Source organism: Mixophyes fleayi, chromosome 4, assembly GCF_038048845.1.
Source record: "Mixophyes fleayi isolate aMixFle1 chromosome 4, aMixFle1.hap1, whole genome shotgun sequence".
Taxonomy (NCBI): Eukaryota; Metazoa; Chordata; class Amphibia; order Anura; family Limnodynastidae; genus Mixophyes; species Mixophyes fleayi.
Genome location: NC_134405.1, coordinates 318,120,776 through 318,136,608, shown reverse-complemented (window position 1 = coordinate 318,136,608; position 15,833 = coordinate 318,120,776). Strand labels below are relative to the sequence as shown.

General features: G+C 40.6%; 1 protein-coding gene across 2 annotated transcripts in view; it reads right to left on the bottom strand.

The window, feature by feature from the left end:
- The window catches only part of ITK (IL2 inducible T cell kinase), a 56,386-nt gene continuing 40,553 nt past the window's right edge, over window positions 1-15,833 (bottom strand). For both annotated transcript variants that reach the window (XM_075210143.1, XM_075210142.1), the window contains exons 6-17: window positions 15,423-15,568; window positions 13,836-13,901; window positions 12,327-12,381; window positions 11,282-11,361; window positions 8,794-8,927; window positions 7,140-7,214; window positions 6,865-7,036; window positions 5,010-5,226; window positions 4,821-4,885; window positions 4,191-4,309; window positions 2,875-3,032; window positions 1-1,890 (exon numbers count right to left, since the gene is read on the bottom strand). In XM_075210143.1, the coding sequence (XP_075066244.1) occupies window positions 1,819-1,890; window positions 2,875-3,032; window positions 4,191-4,309; window positions 4,821-4,885; window positions 5,010-5,226; window positions 6,865-7,036; window positions 7,140-7,214; window positions 8,794-8,927; window positions 11,282-11,361; window positions 12,327-12,381; window positions 13,836-13,901; window positions 15,423-15,568 (1,359 nt within the window). In that variant the 3' untranslated portion in view covers window positions 1-1,818. The remainder of the gene's footprint in view (window positions 1,891-2,874; window positions 3,033-4,190; window positions 4,310-4,820; window positions 4,886-5,009; window positions 5,227-6,864; window positions 7,037-7,139; window positions 7,215-8,793; window positions 8,928-11,281; window positions 11,362-12,326; window positions 12,382-13,835; window positions 13,902-15,422; window positions 15,569-15,833) is intronic.

The following is a 15,833-nucleotide window of genomic DNA, read 5'->3' as shown; positions in this document are numbered from 1 at the left end:
TTTGATCTGTACAGCACTTTAATAGTAGACTGACACATATAATTTATAATAAATAACGACACACATATATTTTGTCAGTTCATCACATGTGATCTGCTCAGATTTGATTCAGACTAAGCAGTGGTTTCAGTCCCATACGTGCACTGACGTTAAAGTGTACCTATGTACACAGTGGAGGCAACCATTTTGAGAGCTGGATGAAGATTCAGCCTCAGTGATGCCAGTGATGTTGAATTTATAAGCTGAAGTCTCATGAAAATTGGGCCAACTCACAAAATGGCTGCCTCCGCTGTCTGTCAGCGATAGGTGCATGTTAATACAATTAGCACTACTTTAAAACAAATAACCATTATAAACAATACTTGCCAACTCTCCCGGAATATTCGGGAGACTCCCGAAATCTGGGTCAGTCTTCCGGACTCCCAGGGGAGAGGGCAATTCTCCCGATTCCCGACCGGCTGTGGAAAAGTAAATGGAGGGGACGGGGCTTATTGGCGTCATGGAAGCGTCATTGTGGCCCTTCCTGCCTAGTTTTATTGGTCGAACAGGGTGGTGCTTTGGAGGTGGGGCTTAAGGGCCAATTCCTCGAGCCCCGCCCCCACACACCTGCCCCCTGGATCTCCCGGGACACAAGCTGCCAGTGTTGGCAACTATGTTATAAACATTGGGGGTCTCTGTTCTGACAGCAACTAGCGAGACACAGCCTAGATCTGGCTACTATCCTGAGGAAAACTTAACTACAGCGCAACAGACAGATATATCTTGTCACAGAAATCTGTGCATATAACAGCAGTTTTTTTCATGGATTTGTCACTATGCCAACAGTCACGAATAACCCCCATTGCTGTTTAGGCTATTTATATTCCATAAAACATAAACAGTCTGCTTATTTTATTGCATTTAAGGCACTGAAAACTATGTACAAAAGTAGAAATAATATATAAAATTTGCATTGCAGTGAAAATGCAGATAAATACTGTACTACATACATATACAATGGATCATAAACTAATATCTGTTCAGATGTGTCATATCACAAACCAATTTTTATCGACTCACACCAAGAAAACAGTATTAGGCAACAATTCACACCTCTTTGTCTGTTTTACCCAGTTTGTTTATTAGTTTACTGTGTTTGTCCCCAATTGTAAAGCGCTACGGAATATGTTGGCGCTACATAAATAAATGATGATGATGACGAATTCAGCTACTGCAGTATCACTTCTGCCCAGCAGATGGGAATGGAAATTATTATATGTTTGCAAGCCATTGAGTTTGTATGCTATTTCTTGGTATGTGAAAGTGCCCTTTGCTCAACTTTAGGAGATGGCCTGTTCTAGACAAATTTAGTTGTGCCATAATCTTTCCATTTCTTTATGAAGGACTTGGAGGATATTAAAAGTCTTTGAAACCTTCTTATATCCCTTCCTGATTGCTGCTGTTCAATCCCCTATTCTTGGATTAATTTTGAATGTTAATGGATCTTCATGATGAAGCTCTTGTTTGGAAATTTACTGTCCCAAAGTGTGTCATCTCACAGACAGGTGTATTCATTTTGAAATTAATAAAAACACTTTAATTGTACACAGGTGGACTCCAATCAATAAATTATGTAATCAATTATTATTTGCGTTTTATCTGTAATCATTAAGAAAGACATCATCGATTCTGTGACAGATAGATAAATAAATAAAATATGAAAATACCAAAGGGGTGAATAGTTTTTATAGCCACTGTGTGCTGCCAAGATAGCTTTATATATCCCATGTATTCTATATATGTCCATTGACTTTTCAATTCAGATCATCTTCATTCAGGTCACATCTCAGACTCTACTATATCTGTGACCTCTCTCATCAGGCGGCAGAATGACGGACGTGGTTCTGGCATCTGTTGAATAATGAAGAAATAGGTAACTATAAATTATGGTAAAGCAAAACCCAGCGTATACATATTAAGGAGTGTCTTCTATTTGCCTTTTAATACTTACCCCCCTTGACTAAAAATGGTATCTATCATATCATATGAAGTCATCCACCCTCTTTAAAATTTGTTCATTTAGTAGTCCAGGGGTATATTTACTAAACTGTGGGTTTGTAAAAGTGGAGATGTTGCCTAAAGCAACCAATCAGATTCTAGTTATCGTTATTTAGTACATTCTACAAAATGACAGCTAGAATCTGATTGGTTGCTATAGGCAACATATCAACTTTTTCAAACCCACAGTTTAGTAAATACACCCCCACATCTCATTAATTGTGGGGGTCCCAAAAGTAGGAAAACCTGGGTGGGAGTTTAGGGCAAGTTAAACATGTGTTTATTAGGGAGAGGGAAAGAGCCACTTAGTAGCTGGTACCTGACCCAGTGCTATTGTCAGGGCTGTATTTACCATATTAAGAGGTGGGAGAAATTTTCAAAACCATTCCACAGAATTGTCACCTAATTCCGCAGTTGCTCCTGGAATGTGTCCATAAGTGACCGCACAGAATTCATCCAATCATTTTTGTTCCACCCAGAATTCCACTAAAAATTTGCTCCGCCCAGACACATCCTTTAAAATATCTCAACCACAACACAGAGTAGAATGAATTGGCGCTGTCATTGTTCCAGCTATTTATCTGCACCACAGCCTTTCTACAATACAGATCAAGGGCCAGCGTAAATATGTTTTATAGACATTTGATTTACTTTTTTTATTTTATATTTTTTACTTTGCTAATTGGTCTTCAATAGCCACATATTGTGTGGATTGCACAATTAACCTAGGATAAGGACACTCACAGTGCATATGTCAAAACAACCTTAAGTGTAGCCTTGGGTATTGCACTTGTCAGTGTGTTGTAAATCCTTTCCATTTTATACATGGTGACATACCTCCTGCCAGCAGCTGTTCATAAGCTTATATATGTTCTCTGACGCCAGCTTGGGCTTGAAGAGTCTCAGACCAGCTGATATTTCTTCCACAGCATCCGAATTGCTAAGGTGTTCAAAGGGTGTCTTTCCCTCACTGAATATCTCCCAAACCAGCACTCCTGCCAAGTACAAAGTCATCGTATTTAAGTGTAACATATTATAAGTAAGGTACAGCACTGTTTCCTCTATAACTACCTGCAGAATTACAGTGAACTAGTAACTGATGCCAATCTGTCACTTGTATGTTATTACCCAGAATCCCTTGCTGCACTATAGACATAGTTGGCTGTGCTAATGTCCATTCCTTGCTATCAGTTCATTAATGAAAGAGATAGGGGTAGATTTTACTAAAAGTTCAAAAAAAGGAAAAGTGTTGGTGTTGCCCATAGCAACCAATCAGATTCTAGCTATCATTGTCTAGAATGCACTAGATAAAGGATAATTAGACTCTGATTGGTTGCTATGGGCAACACCCACACTTTTTAGAAGCTTTAACAAATCTACCCAAAATGTTGTAGAGCGGGGTTGATCATTACATTCATGGACATTAAAAAGAAAACAATTTTTCACACCTCAGAGAATACAGAAAGAGTTGTGAAGCCTTAACAGCAGTGACAGGCAACCTTGTACACTTGTCTTCATGGACGACCCTTTATCTCAGTAATAAGTTAAAAGAATACTTTTAATCAAAGAAAGATATACCTATCTGTAATAACATATCAAAAGGCAGTTTAAACAAGTGTTATAAGCTATAAGAACCAAATTTGACTGTAAGGCAGGAAGGAGCTGGGGGTTAAGAGTCAGGCCTGTTGACCACCACTGCTTTAAAACATACTTGCCAACTCTTGGCATTAGCTTTCCGGGAGGTCAGAGGGGCTGGTGGGGGCGGGGATAGGAGAATCGCGTCATTGGCCCCGCCCCATAAACGGTCATAGCCATTTCTTGACCTATAACAGCAGGGGGCGTGATGACGCGGGTATTGTGTCACTAAGCCCGTCCCTCATTTTACCTTACCGATCTCCTGGGATCCGGGAAGTTGTCCTGCTCTCTCGGGAGTCCGGGAGGACGCCCAGAAATTCAGGAGTCTCCCGGACATTCCGGTAGAGTACGCAACTATGCTTTAAAACCAATGACCCTCTGGGTCATTCCAGTCTGAACAAAGTTTGATACAGCATAGCACGGTATGAGTAATGCCAGCTGTCAGTAAAATGGTTTGTAAAATATTCAGTAAAAATATAGTTGAGTAGATGGGAATGTTGTCTGAGTATAATACACACCAAAAGACCACACATCCGATTTGCTGCTGTATCGACCATATCGAAAAACCTCTGGCGCTGACCACTTGATAGGAAATTTAGTGCCCGACGAGCTTGTGTACTGGTCATCAATGACAAACCTGGAAAGGTGTAGAAATGTATCTTATTATATATAACGTATGAAGTGGATTGTATTAAATGTAAACGTCTTGAGCTGGGAACACACTACAGGCTTATCATCCCATTATCGCGCCGGACACAAAATAGATAACTGTTTGGTAAAATATGGCATTAGTGTGAACGCACCCACAATCATGTTATATCGAACCAAAGCAAAATGTATCACTTGATTTGGTTTTATAAAAAAATTCCTAAAAATCTTTTGGACTAAAAACTGTGAAATATATTGTTATATTTGTCACTAACAACCAAATATACAGCAAAAAGATTAATAATCACCAAAAGAAAAATATGTTTTCCAGTTGTTTATAGAAATATTCACATCACTCATGTATTATATAAATGCATTGTGACTGATCAACTAAACTGCACTAAAAAGTGTCATTAAGAAAAAAATGTACTACCTGGTTTTTACACTTAATCAGTCTAAAAGCATCCAGTATTTATAGACAATTGTAAATCTCTACTTACCTGGTCATGCCGAAATCTGATACTTTAACCACCAAGGATTCTCCAACCAGACAGTTACGAGCAGCCTGTTAGGGCCAGATCACAGAAGTTTGACATGTCATTGAAACAGTAATACCCAGTTATAGACAGATTACTGTCCCCACTGGCTGTAATATATTAGATATTGTAGGCATTGGAAGCGGTACATACCAGATCTCTGTGAATGAAGTTAGAGACCTCCAGGTATTGCATCCCCTCACAGACATCCTGACACATCCCTAGAGCGATACTCCGAGATAGCGAGCCCCGGTTCATCCGTAGGTAGTCATTGAGGCTACCGTGCTCCATGTACTCAAACACAAGAAAGATGGGCATTTGATGGGTATAAACGCCCTGTAATTGCACCAGTTTAGGGTGAGACATCTTCCTAAAGGAGAGAGAGACAATATTATACAATGGAACTCCTAAGAGGTATATGCATATATTTATATACCTGGATGGGTGCTGCACTATCGATGTATTAGGGAATTAGGGGGGCTGGCATTGGGGGAAAGGAGAGTAATTGACCCATTGAACAAGTTTTGTCTTTACAACTGGGGGCTGGAACCATGAGAGATAAGAAACCACTCGCTTTAGTACCGGTTCACTGTATATACAATCACTATGATTATGAAAATACTTAGTGGGTATTGTTAGCACATACAGACTGTCATATATTAGATTTCCTCAAGTCTTCAGGATGATAATCATAGCCATGATTATTCATCGTTAGGACAGATATGAGATGCTATCTAGCATGCCATAATAACCTGTTCATTTAAAATTGTGAGGAGGTACGTAGGATATCTAGGGCCAATCGCTTGGGCTTAAGCAGAGACCAAAATTTGCCAGCCTCTGCAATCAATGCAAATATCTATCAATTCACCAGCACTTACTGAGGATTCAGAAATAACCTAATTCACAAATATCTCCCCTCTCATGGTACCTTACCCCTATTAGCTGTAATGAACCGCAGGTCCACCTGTAGTGACAGCAGGAAAGTTATCTGAGCGGATGGCCAATTAGTTCATATTTCTGGCACTGTAGGTGTGTAGTGTAAATGGCAATTGATTGGATAGGAGCCATTGCTAATCCAACAACTGTCCACATGCACTACACACACTTATTATAGTTGTATGAATAGGATACATATTTTGGCTGTTTTAACCAAAGGGATACAGGAAGGACTACTTTATTGGAGTGATCAGTGGTGATAGAGCACATAAGGTTTCTACATACTGCTTTAGAAGTGTCACTAGGTAAGTGTTATGCTTTACTGCTCTGTTGTCTCAGAATCCATTCCAGATTGTGCTGTATGTCTGAGTTGTTGTGTCTCTGTGTGCTGGAGGTTGCTAAGCAACCTTTCTCACTATGATTTCTGAGCCGTTAACAGGGAATTCACATTACAGCTGATTTTTCAGCTCTTGCAAGACTCATAACTGATCACTACCTAGCAGCTGATCGGCAAACACTCTATGCTCAAATGATTTCTGCCCAGCAGCTGATCAGTTAACACTCCCTGCTTATATAATTTCTACTCAGCAGCTGATTGGCTAAGACCCACATAAATAAACTCATTGCCATTATTGTCTTGATGGTATTAGTTACCTAGGCTAGTTCCTGTACCTTTATTCTATATAGATTGATATATCTTTTGCCGCTGGATTCAGTGTTTTTGACCTTGGCTTCATTTACTGGACCTTGCTGTTGGATCTCTGCCTGCCCGTGAACTCTCAACCAGTTTATAGACCTCGTGTGCCTCTCCTGCCCTCTGACCCGGCCAGCCAGTTGACTATTCTCTATTGTGTTCTGTTTGTCTTGTTTTGGCTTCCTGTTTCTCCATGACTGCGAGTTTCCCTGATTCTACCTCATTCTCAGCTGATAACAACTATACACTTCTGGAATCAAGTTCAAAGTTGTCCAAGTACCAGTGAAATTATTAATGGTCAAGCATATGAAAGCAGCAAAAATAAGGCAAATTTATGAAGGCCATAGTTCAGTCATAACTAATACAAATTGTCCTTACATTAAGACCTGGGCTTCCTCCACAAAGTCTTCCTCTGACATCATTCCTTCACGGATCATCTTTACTGCCACTTTTTTTGTCCCTTGCCAAGATGCCAGCTTTACCACTCCAAACTGGCCACTGCCAATCTCTTTAATAAATGTCAAATGCGTGGGGTCAATTTCCCATTTTCCTGGGGAGAGAAGAAGATGGATAATTTCAGTTTAGTTCTAAATTTAGTTTTGAAATCTCATATTGAGTACCCAAAGTAAGTAGCCAGACAGAGCAGACCTTACCGTAGCTCAGTCCGGCCGTTATAGGGGTCATTTCCTTCCAGCAACACACCGGATAGCGCAGCCGCGTCACCAGACCTGAGACACAGTTATCAGAATGAATAGATGCAAATTAGAGGAAAATAGCAATACATAATAACATCCATCACGGTCCATAAATAATAATTAGCTTCATGCATTCCTGTACTTCACCTGTTGTCACATTAATATTTGGAGGTTGACTAGCACTGTGTCTGCTTTACAGTGACCGTAACACAATACCTCACTGCCCAACCATACGTATGTACTCTTAGGGGTTATTGTGTCAAACATTCTAAAAAGGAGAAGTGGAGGTGTTACCCGTAGCAACCAACCAGATTCTAGTTATCCTTCTCTAGAACAGAGTTGGGCAACAGGCAGCCCGTCGAGTCTTCTCCTGCCAGCTGCTCCCGATCTTATCAGAAGGAGGGAAACCGACTTCCGAGTCATGTGACAGTGCAGGGAGGTCACATGGCATACCCGGGGAGAAGGAGTGAGTGCCGCTATTACACGTTACCTATCACTGCTCTAGAATGTACTAGATAAAAGAGTAGAAACTGATTGATTGCTATGGGCAACACCTCCATTTTTCTTTTGATACATTTACCCTTTAAATTCACAGTACATGGCTGTCTACCACAGTTCAGACATGCACTTCATTGCTGCATGCATAGACTAGTTGCTAAAGTTGTTAAAGCAAGGGTCAGGGAACTTTTTTACCTTTTACCCCAAAATATATTTAGATACGCCGACGTTACCCCCTTGATTTGAAAGGAAGGAAATCATATATTATTAATTATTGAAATTCAAAATTTTATTGAATCTATTCAAAATTTCTTTGAAAGCTTCAACTTCAAAACTTCAGGTTTTGGAGAAATGATGTTGCTTCATTTTTGATACGAGAGCATCAATATTGGGGCATTTTGATGTCAGAGCAATTTGGGTACAGTCTTCAGTGTCCTATCGATTTCTCTGCTTTTTGACTGCCTCCTCATGTGCAATTTTGAATGCCTTTGCAGCTGTTGACATCCAAAAATATGACAGATCTGCTTTGTTTTCAAAGGCAATACGTGCTTCATTATTACATCGAAGCTCAAGAAGTGCCTCTGCCAACCATTCTGGTACAACAGCAATTTCACATTTAAAGGGGTCTACAATCCAACTGACAGCATGTGAATTGGCAGCATTACCCCCAGGAATTTCATTTCTACCCCATTTGGGGTAATTTACCCCTGTTTTCTCACCACTGTGTTAGAGGGTCACCCAGTGGGCTGCTGGTGACTTTTTCATATAGAAAGCATTAAACAAATATGTCCATACAACAGACCTTTTATATATATATATATATATATATATATATATATATATATATGTATCATGCTTTTGCAGCTATGTTGCCTCGAATCCATTCCAGATTCTGTTGAATGTCAGAGTTGTTGTGTCTCTGTGTGCTCTCATCCTGCTTTCTGAGCTGCTAACGGGCTCAGAATATATACACATATATGTATATATATATATATATATATATATATATAAATATATATATATATATATATATATATATAAATATATATACACACACACATACATAAATATGCCACCTGTCTATATCTAAAAAGTACACATTAAATATACGTACCCGCACAATTGTGTTGGTGGTAATTAATAAGGTGAGGTATACTGGTGAACACAAACTTTTCAGCCAAGTAGTATTTCGGAGATGAATCGTTTGTATGCCGAATATGATAATGTTTCACTGTGGGGATGCCGTCACTGTAGAGCAAATCACAAACAAAGCACAAATGTTTATGGAAGAATTCTAATACAAGTAAAAACCCACTGATAATACAAATACATATATACATACTGGGCCAGATTCAGAGTGAGACGTACCACCGTTTGGGTAACGTAGCTTTGTGGTTTTTTGCACTGCGCATGGTCAGAGAGTGAATGCACGCAACTATCCCTATTCAGACCTGCTACTTTTCTAACGCCATAAATGCACAGTAAGGGAGTGTTCGAGCAATTACCTATGGATTCAGACTGGGACGTAGTTGCAGGTATGGCTGAAAACGTTTTTCCATTAGCGGGTGGTCAGGGTCAGGTGTGAGTAGCGGATGATGGAGACCACCAGAACTAGTGAATCGCTTGTAATTAGAGGTTTGCAGATGATTTGCAGACACCTACTGAGACTTTAGTAGTCGCTAAGCCATAGATTGGAATTTGAAGAGTGTGTTGAAGCAAAGAAAAACATTTTTTTTGTATGCATATCGGGAAGTTGTTCCTGTTGTATTAGCTAGGTTAATCAAGTATAAATGAAGCTTCATAGCAATTGCATTCCTAACATATAAAATAAGAGTTTGACGTAAATGTCTTGTCTGAGGGGTGTGTCTGGTGTCACGCGTTCAGGGTCTATGTGTTGGGGATGATGGATGGATGGAATATTTAGGGTATATGTGTTGGGAATGGTGGATGGATGCAGTGTTCAGGGTCTATGTGTTGCGGATGGTGGATGGATGGAATGTTTAGGGTCTAAGTGTTGGTAATGGTGGATGGATGGAATGTATAGGGTCTAAGTGTTGGGAATGGTGGATGGATGCAGTGTTCAGGGTCTATGTGTTGGGGATGGTGGATGGATGGAATGTTCAGAGTCTAAGTGTTGGGAATGGTGGATGGATGGAATGTTCAGGGTCTATGTGTTGGGAATGGTGGATGGATGGAATGTTCAGGGTCTAAGTGTTGGGAATGGTGGATGGATGCAGTGTTCAGGGTCTATGTGTTGGGAATGGTGGATGGATGGAATGTTCAGGGTCTATGTGTTGGCTATGGTGGATGGATGGAATGTTCAGGGTCTAAGTGTTGGGAATGGTGGATGGATGCAGTGTTCAGGGTGTATGGGTTGGGAATGGTGGATGGATGCAGTGTTCAGGGTGTATGTGTTGGGGATGGTGGATGGATGGAATGTTCAGGGTCTATGTGATGGGAATGGTGGATGGATGGAATGTTTAGGGTCTAAGTGTTGGGAGTGGTGAATGGATGCAGTGTTCAGGGTGTATGTGTTGGGAATGGTGGATGGATGCAGTGTTCAGGGTCTATGTGTTGGGGATGGTGGATGGATGGAATGTTCAGGGTTTATGTGTTGGCTATGGTGGATGGATGGAATGTTCAGGGTCTAAGTGTTGGGAATGGTGGATGGATGGAATGTTCAGGGTCTAAGTGTTGGGAATGGTGGATGGATGCAGTGTTCAGGGTGTATGTGATGGGAATGATGGATGGATGCAGTGTTCAGGGTGTATGTGATGGGAATGGTGGATGGATGCAGTGTTCAGGGTGTATGTGCTAGGAATGTTGGATGGATGCAGTGTTCAGGGTCTATGTGTTGGGGATGGTGGATGGTTAGAATGTTCAGGGTCTATGTGTTGGCTATGGTGGATGGATGGAATGTGCAGGCTCTAAGTGTTGGGAATGGTAGATGGATGGAACGTTCAGGGTCTAAGTGTTAGGAATGGTGGATGGATGCAGTGTTCAGGGTGTATGTGATGGGAATGGTGAATGGATGCAGTGTACAGGGTATATGTGTTGGGAATGGTGGATGGATGCAGTGTTCAGGGTTATGTGATGGGAATTGTGGATGGATGGAATGTTCAGGGTCCAAGTGTTGGGAATGGTGGATGGATGCAGTGTTCAGGGTGTATGTGATGGGGATGGTGGATGGATGCAGTGTTCAGGGTGTATGTGATGGGGATGGTGGATGGATGGCGTATTCAGGGTCTTTGGACTGTTGATGGCTGGAGGAGTAAAGTGCTCAAAGGAACTGTAACCTCAAAAAGTTTATGGATTAGTGGCATTTTCAGAGCCTGTATATAAGGGTTGAGGGTTAGTGGATGGGCAATTCAACTTTTCAGGGTTTAAGTCCTATGACTGAGACTGGAATATTCAAGCTCTACTAGTTACGGATGATATGAACTTGTGTTTGTCAAGCTTTAGTCCCCAATTGACAAGCACCATACTGTAATGTTGATATTGATCAGTTATTAGATACAAAACTAGAGTAGCATTAGCTCAATCAGTTCATATCCTATAAAAATACAATGACTATATTGCCAACATAGTGGCGTGATAATTACCCTAATGATTTTGTGAAGATAGATACAGTGTACATTCCGGGCTGCCTTGAATCCCGCACCATGAATGCCCCTTCCTTGCCCTGTGTAGGAGTAACAGAAATGCAAGAAAACAAAATAGGAGAAGTCAATTAGAAGTGAGATCAAATTGGTTAGTAAAAGAAAAAATCTATATATTATATAAATCTATAATAAAAAAATTTACACAATTTAAAAAAAAGGCGTTTGAAGGAAGAATACAGTATATAATGATATAATGAATGTCTGTGTTTGCTGAACAAAATGAGGGCACTCCTATTGGTGGGACTGCTATTGTCTGTCCAGTCGCAATCACTTCCGATCAATGATAAGATTTTTTTCATGATTTTCCCGGTGTATAATTTCTGAAGTTCTCACCCATATCAGAGATGGAGAACTTCAGACAGGGGTACTATGATGCCTCAAAATGTTAACAACACATCTCTTCACTGCATTATATGTCCTGGTGTGCAGATCTCATCTTGCATTTCCAAGATAGACCCAAATCATTATGTGTATGGGCAAAATATGAATCCTAATTCTGATCGACATCTAGCCAGTTACTATAAGATATTGGTCAGGATTGTCAGTGCTTGCATAAGTGGACAGGGATCAGCCACACAGCCATTTGGCCTAAGTACAAGTTTGGCCAAAGACATGTGATAGATTTATCCGTTCATGAGATCAGAAGATGAGAAGCTGTCCTAGTGAGGTCTACGGATGATGTTTCATTCCACCTCACAAGAGGCAGCAAAATGGCAACTCCGGCTCAGAACGTTAAGGGAAATAAGACACACAGTGAGGGATAACGTTAACATTACTAGAACAATGGAGTAAAACTTTATTGACAATCCACCCATCACTCATAAACAGTAGAGACAGACATTTTATTGGCTGATACAATATTCATTGGATTGCAGTCATCCATAGGAATTTGTGACATTGTGTCACGTACAGTCATATCACAAAATGGTTGCCTCCACTGTGTGTAGACAAAGAATGCCCTTTAGATATAGAAACAACTTTTTACCGTATCAATTAAAAGCTTTTCAGCTTGGTTTCTGCCAATGTTCCTGTTGTACCACCTAAGAAACGGTGAAATAGCAAGTGAATCTATCGAAGCGAGTAATGATTACATTACAATAACATTGGTGGCTAGTTTTACCGAGCCACGACTGCAAAATATCTGTCAGGTGGCAACACTAGTTTAGGATGGAGTTCATTAAGTACAGATGTATGTTTACATTTAGGGGTATATTTACTAAACTGCGGGTTTGACTGATTGGTTGCCTATAGCAACCAATCACATTCTAGCTGTTATTTTGTAGAATGTATTAAATAAATGAGAACTAGAATCTGATAGGTTGCCATAACATCTCCACTAGTGCGTTTATCCCCAACGTGGCAGGTTATACAAAAGCTTGAACAACCCAGAGCTCTTCTCTTCTTTCCTCTTATTCCCTGACTGTTTCAGACAGTCAGTAACGTTCCCCTATGAACTTATCATCCACATATATGGAAAGTTTTGAAAGCTCACAGGCAAGAGGCATCGATATATGGCTGGAGGTTTCAATGAGGACGGTCTTAGGAGGAGAGGGGATCTCAGAGCTGGAGTCCTGGAACTTTGGGGGCACCCTTGGACTTGGAGGATCACTGCACTGACGGTAAGTAGAACTGTACTGTTTCATTCCTTAATGAACTCCGCTAAAACCTAAATGATACATTTTTAAGGCTCCACAAAAGGTCCACAGTGCCGCACATGACATTTACAATAGTATACAATAAACAGACAGAAACGATCCATATCACATTACATAATACATGAAATACAAAACAACACAAAGACCAGACATCTGTTGATTTAACAAATGCTACACAGATAACTTGGTAATGCAGATCAAGTTATTTAGTGATGGTAATGCCCAATGTAAAGTAGGCCTGGGCTCAAGAAGACAGGGCTAGGGAAGCAGGCCTAGGGGTACAGAGGGGGATAGAAGAAGGAGAACACAAGGAAATAGGGTCCTGCTTGTGAGAGCTTACATTCTAAAGGGAAGAAGAAGATACAAGCAGGGTGGTACTGAGTGGGGGAGTTCTCCCATAATAGAAAACGGACAGGGTGGCAAGCAGCTTCGCTAAAGAAAAACTATACCTATACAAACTGCTTTATAGGGAAAGGGGTTGGGACCATGAAAAGCTATAAAGTTGGTGGTGGTCTTTGAGGCCTAAGTGAGCAAACTATAAATCCAGTTCTGGGGGTAAATGTATCAAGCTGCGGGTTTGAAAAAGTGGAGATGTTGTCTATAGCAACCAATCAGATTCTAGCTGTCATTTATTTACTACATTCTACAAAATGACAGCTAGAATCTGATTGGTTGCTATAGGCAACATCTCCACTTTTTCAAACCCAAAGCTTGATAACCCCTGGTCTACAGCTGGGTAACATATGTGTTCCAGACTTCATGGCACAGAGATAGGATACATTCACATCCAGCATTATAAATTGTTTACATGACGCTTACTAATTCCATCATACACTTACTCATATCTAAGGAGGCTGTCCTCACTCTGCCTTGCTAGATAGCTGCTTGGGGCGTATCCGACATGCCTGAAAAAATGGAATCAACATATTGTGAGAGATGGAAAGGGTTCCAAAGTTCCATCTGTTTAACATTATTCAACACGGACAGGTTTACACAACGCTTATTCACCCTCATTTAATTAATAAGCAACGTGTTGAATAAAGAGAACAAGCTGGGCGTGACTCAATGTTTCAAGTTTGTAAATGGTATTCATTATATTGAGGTAAAATATAGCTATGCACAGTCTTCCATTTGAAAATCCAAATTAACACCCCGTTTGGCCCAGAAGTACAGCTTTCGGCATCCCTGCCCTCTCTGTGACCTCTCGCAAATTAAGGGAATGCCTCCAAGTTTGTAATTTTAACATCACTCATAAATGTTTTGTTTTTGCAGCTATATACTGTACTTGGCACTAGAAAATGACATCTTATATTCCACCCTAATCCACCCACTCGCCAGCCAAGTGCATTCACATAGCCACCATCAATGTGTGCTACCATTGCACCTATACAGGCTCAGTAGTATCAAAAAGGGAAATATGGCTTTAGCACCGTGCTGCATAATACGCTATGAACGACCCCAGAATTTTTCCATAAATAGCCAACTCCTTTAAAATGGCAAATTTGCCCCTCGCCTTATTGATCATAAAATTAACAATAGGAGACAATAAAGCGGGCATCACCTTCTGGTATAAGTTAATGTCTCTAGTTGGCGCTTCATAGAAATCATCTGTTCATTTGCAATGGGAAGTAGATCTACACAAAGAGTTTTCTACAGAGCAATGGGAGACCATCTTTCTGAATTCCTATTGCATGTCCAGGTGCCTCAATCACACAGAAATGTTGATAAAATGAATTAATAGGTTATATCTGACACCTGTAGGTCTCCACAAAATATGGCCTCACAGATTTGCTGGTGTAATCGTAATTCAGTAGGGGACATTATTCAACATCTTCTGGAGCTGTCCGGTAATTCAGGCTCTGTGAACGGAAGTCTTCAACCTTGCCAGGAAAGTCACTAATCAAATAATACCTCCTTCACCTGAACTGGTTCTACATCATTACCATTCCCAAGTTCCAATTAATGATGAATATGTGATTGGCCACATAATTACCACTAGGGTGACAATAGCTGGAAAAATCCTTCCCCGCCATCTCTTCATAAAGTTATTTCCAAGCTTCAATTTAGTTTTGAGTTGGAAACACTTTGTATGCCCTATTCTACCGCAACATCTTCGCCATTAATGAAATGGTTCAACTGGCACATAATGTACTGTATATATCACTGATGGAGATGGATCTCCTTAAATCCGATCAATTCCTGCCATGCTCCCGTTCCCCACAAATGTAATCGAATCCCCTCAATCCAATCCCTCTTAGACCTTTAAAAAAAAAAAAAATGGACAACCCCTCTGATATCTTAACACTGTCGCCTGTTCTATTTGATCTGTGCTTGCTGATGTATCTGTAATATTGTGTTCTTACCCCACTATGTACCCCCTCCTTCGGACATAGTGGCTGTATCTGAGGGCATTACTATTCACTTACCCATTCTTATCCTGCATTTTCCACCAATTTGGGTCCGAGGTGTCCAGTGGTAGATACTCTTCTTCTCTGCGGAGTACCAGCTCTTCAGTATTTTCTGTCATATAATCATATAACGCCAGTGCCCAGCCTGGCTCTAAGTGACTTATCTGGAGGGTACGGAAACAAACAGAGATTAGAACATATGCATGACTAAAACAGGGCTGAGTTATGTGCCTCTATTACAACCTCCAACATTCTACACACTAAAATTAAATAGATTCTTGCATAGAGGTGCCCCAAAATACACCCACCCCACCGTCAAGTATCCTGGTTCTCCCCTGTGGCTCCTGCTCTGCACTGAAAAGAGTGGAGACCTCTTCTTAGCGGTGTATGTGCATTGAGCGCCTACGTTGGACTGTGCATGCTCAGAAG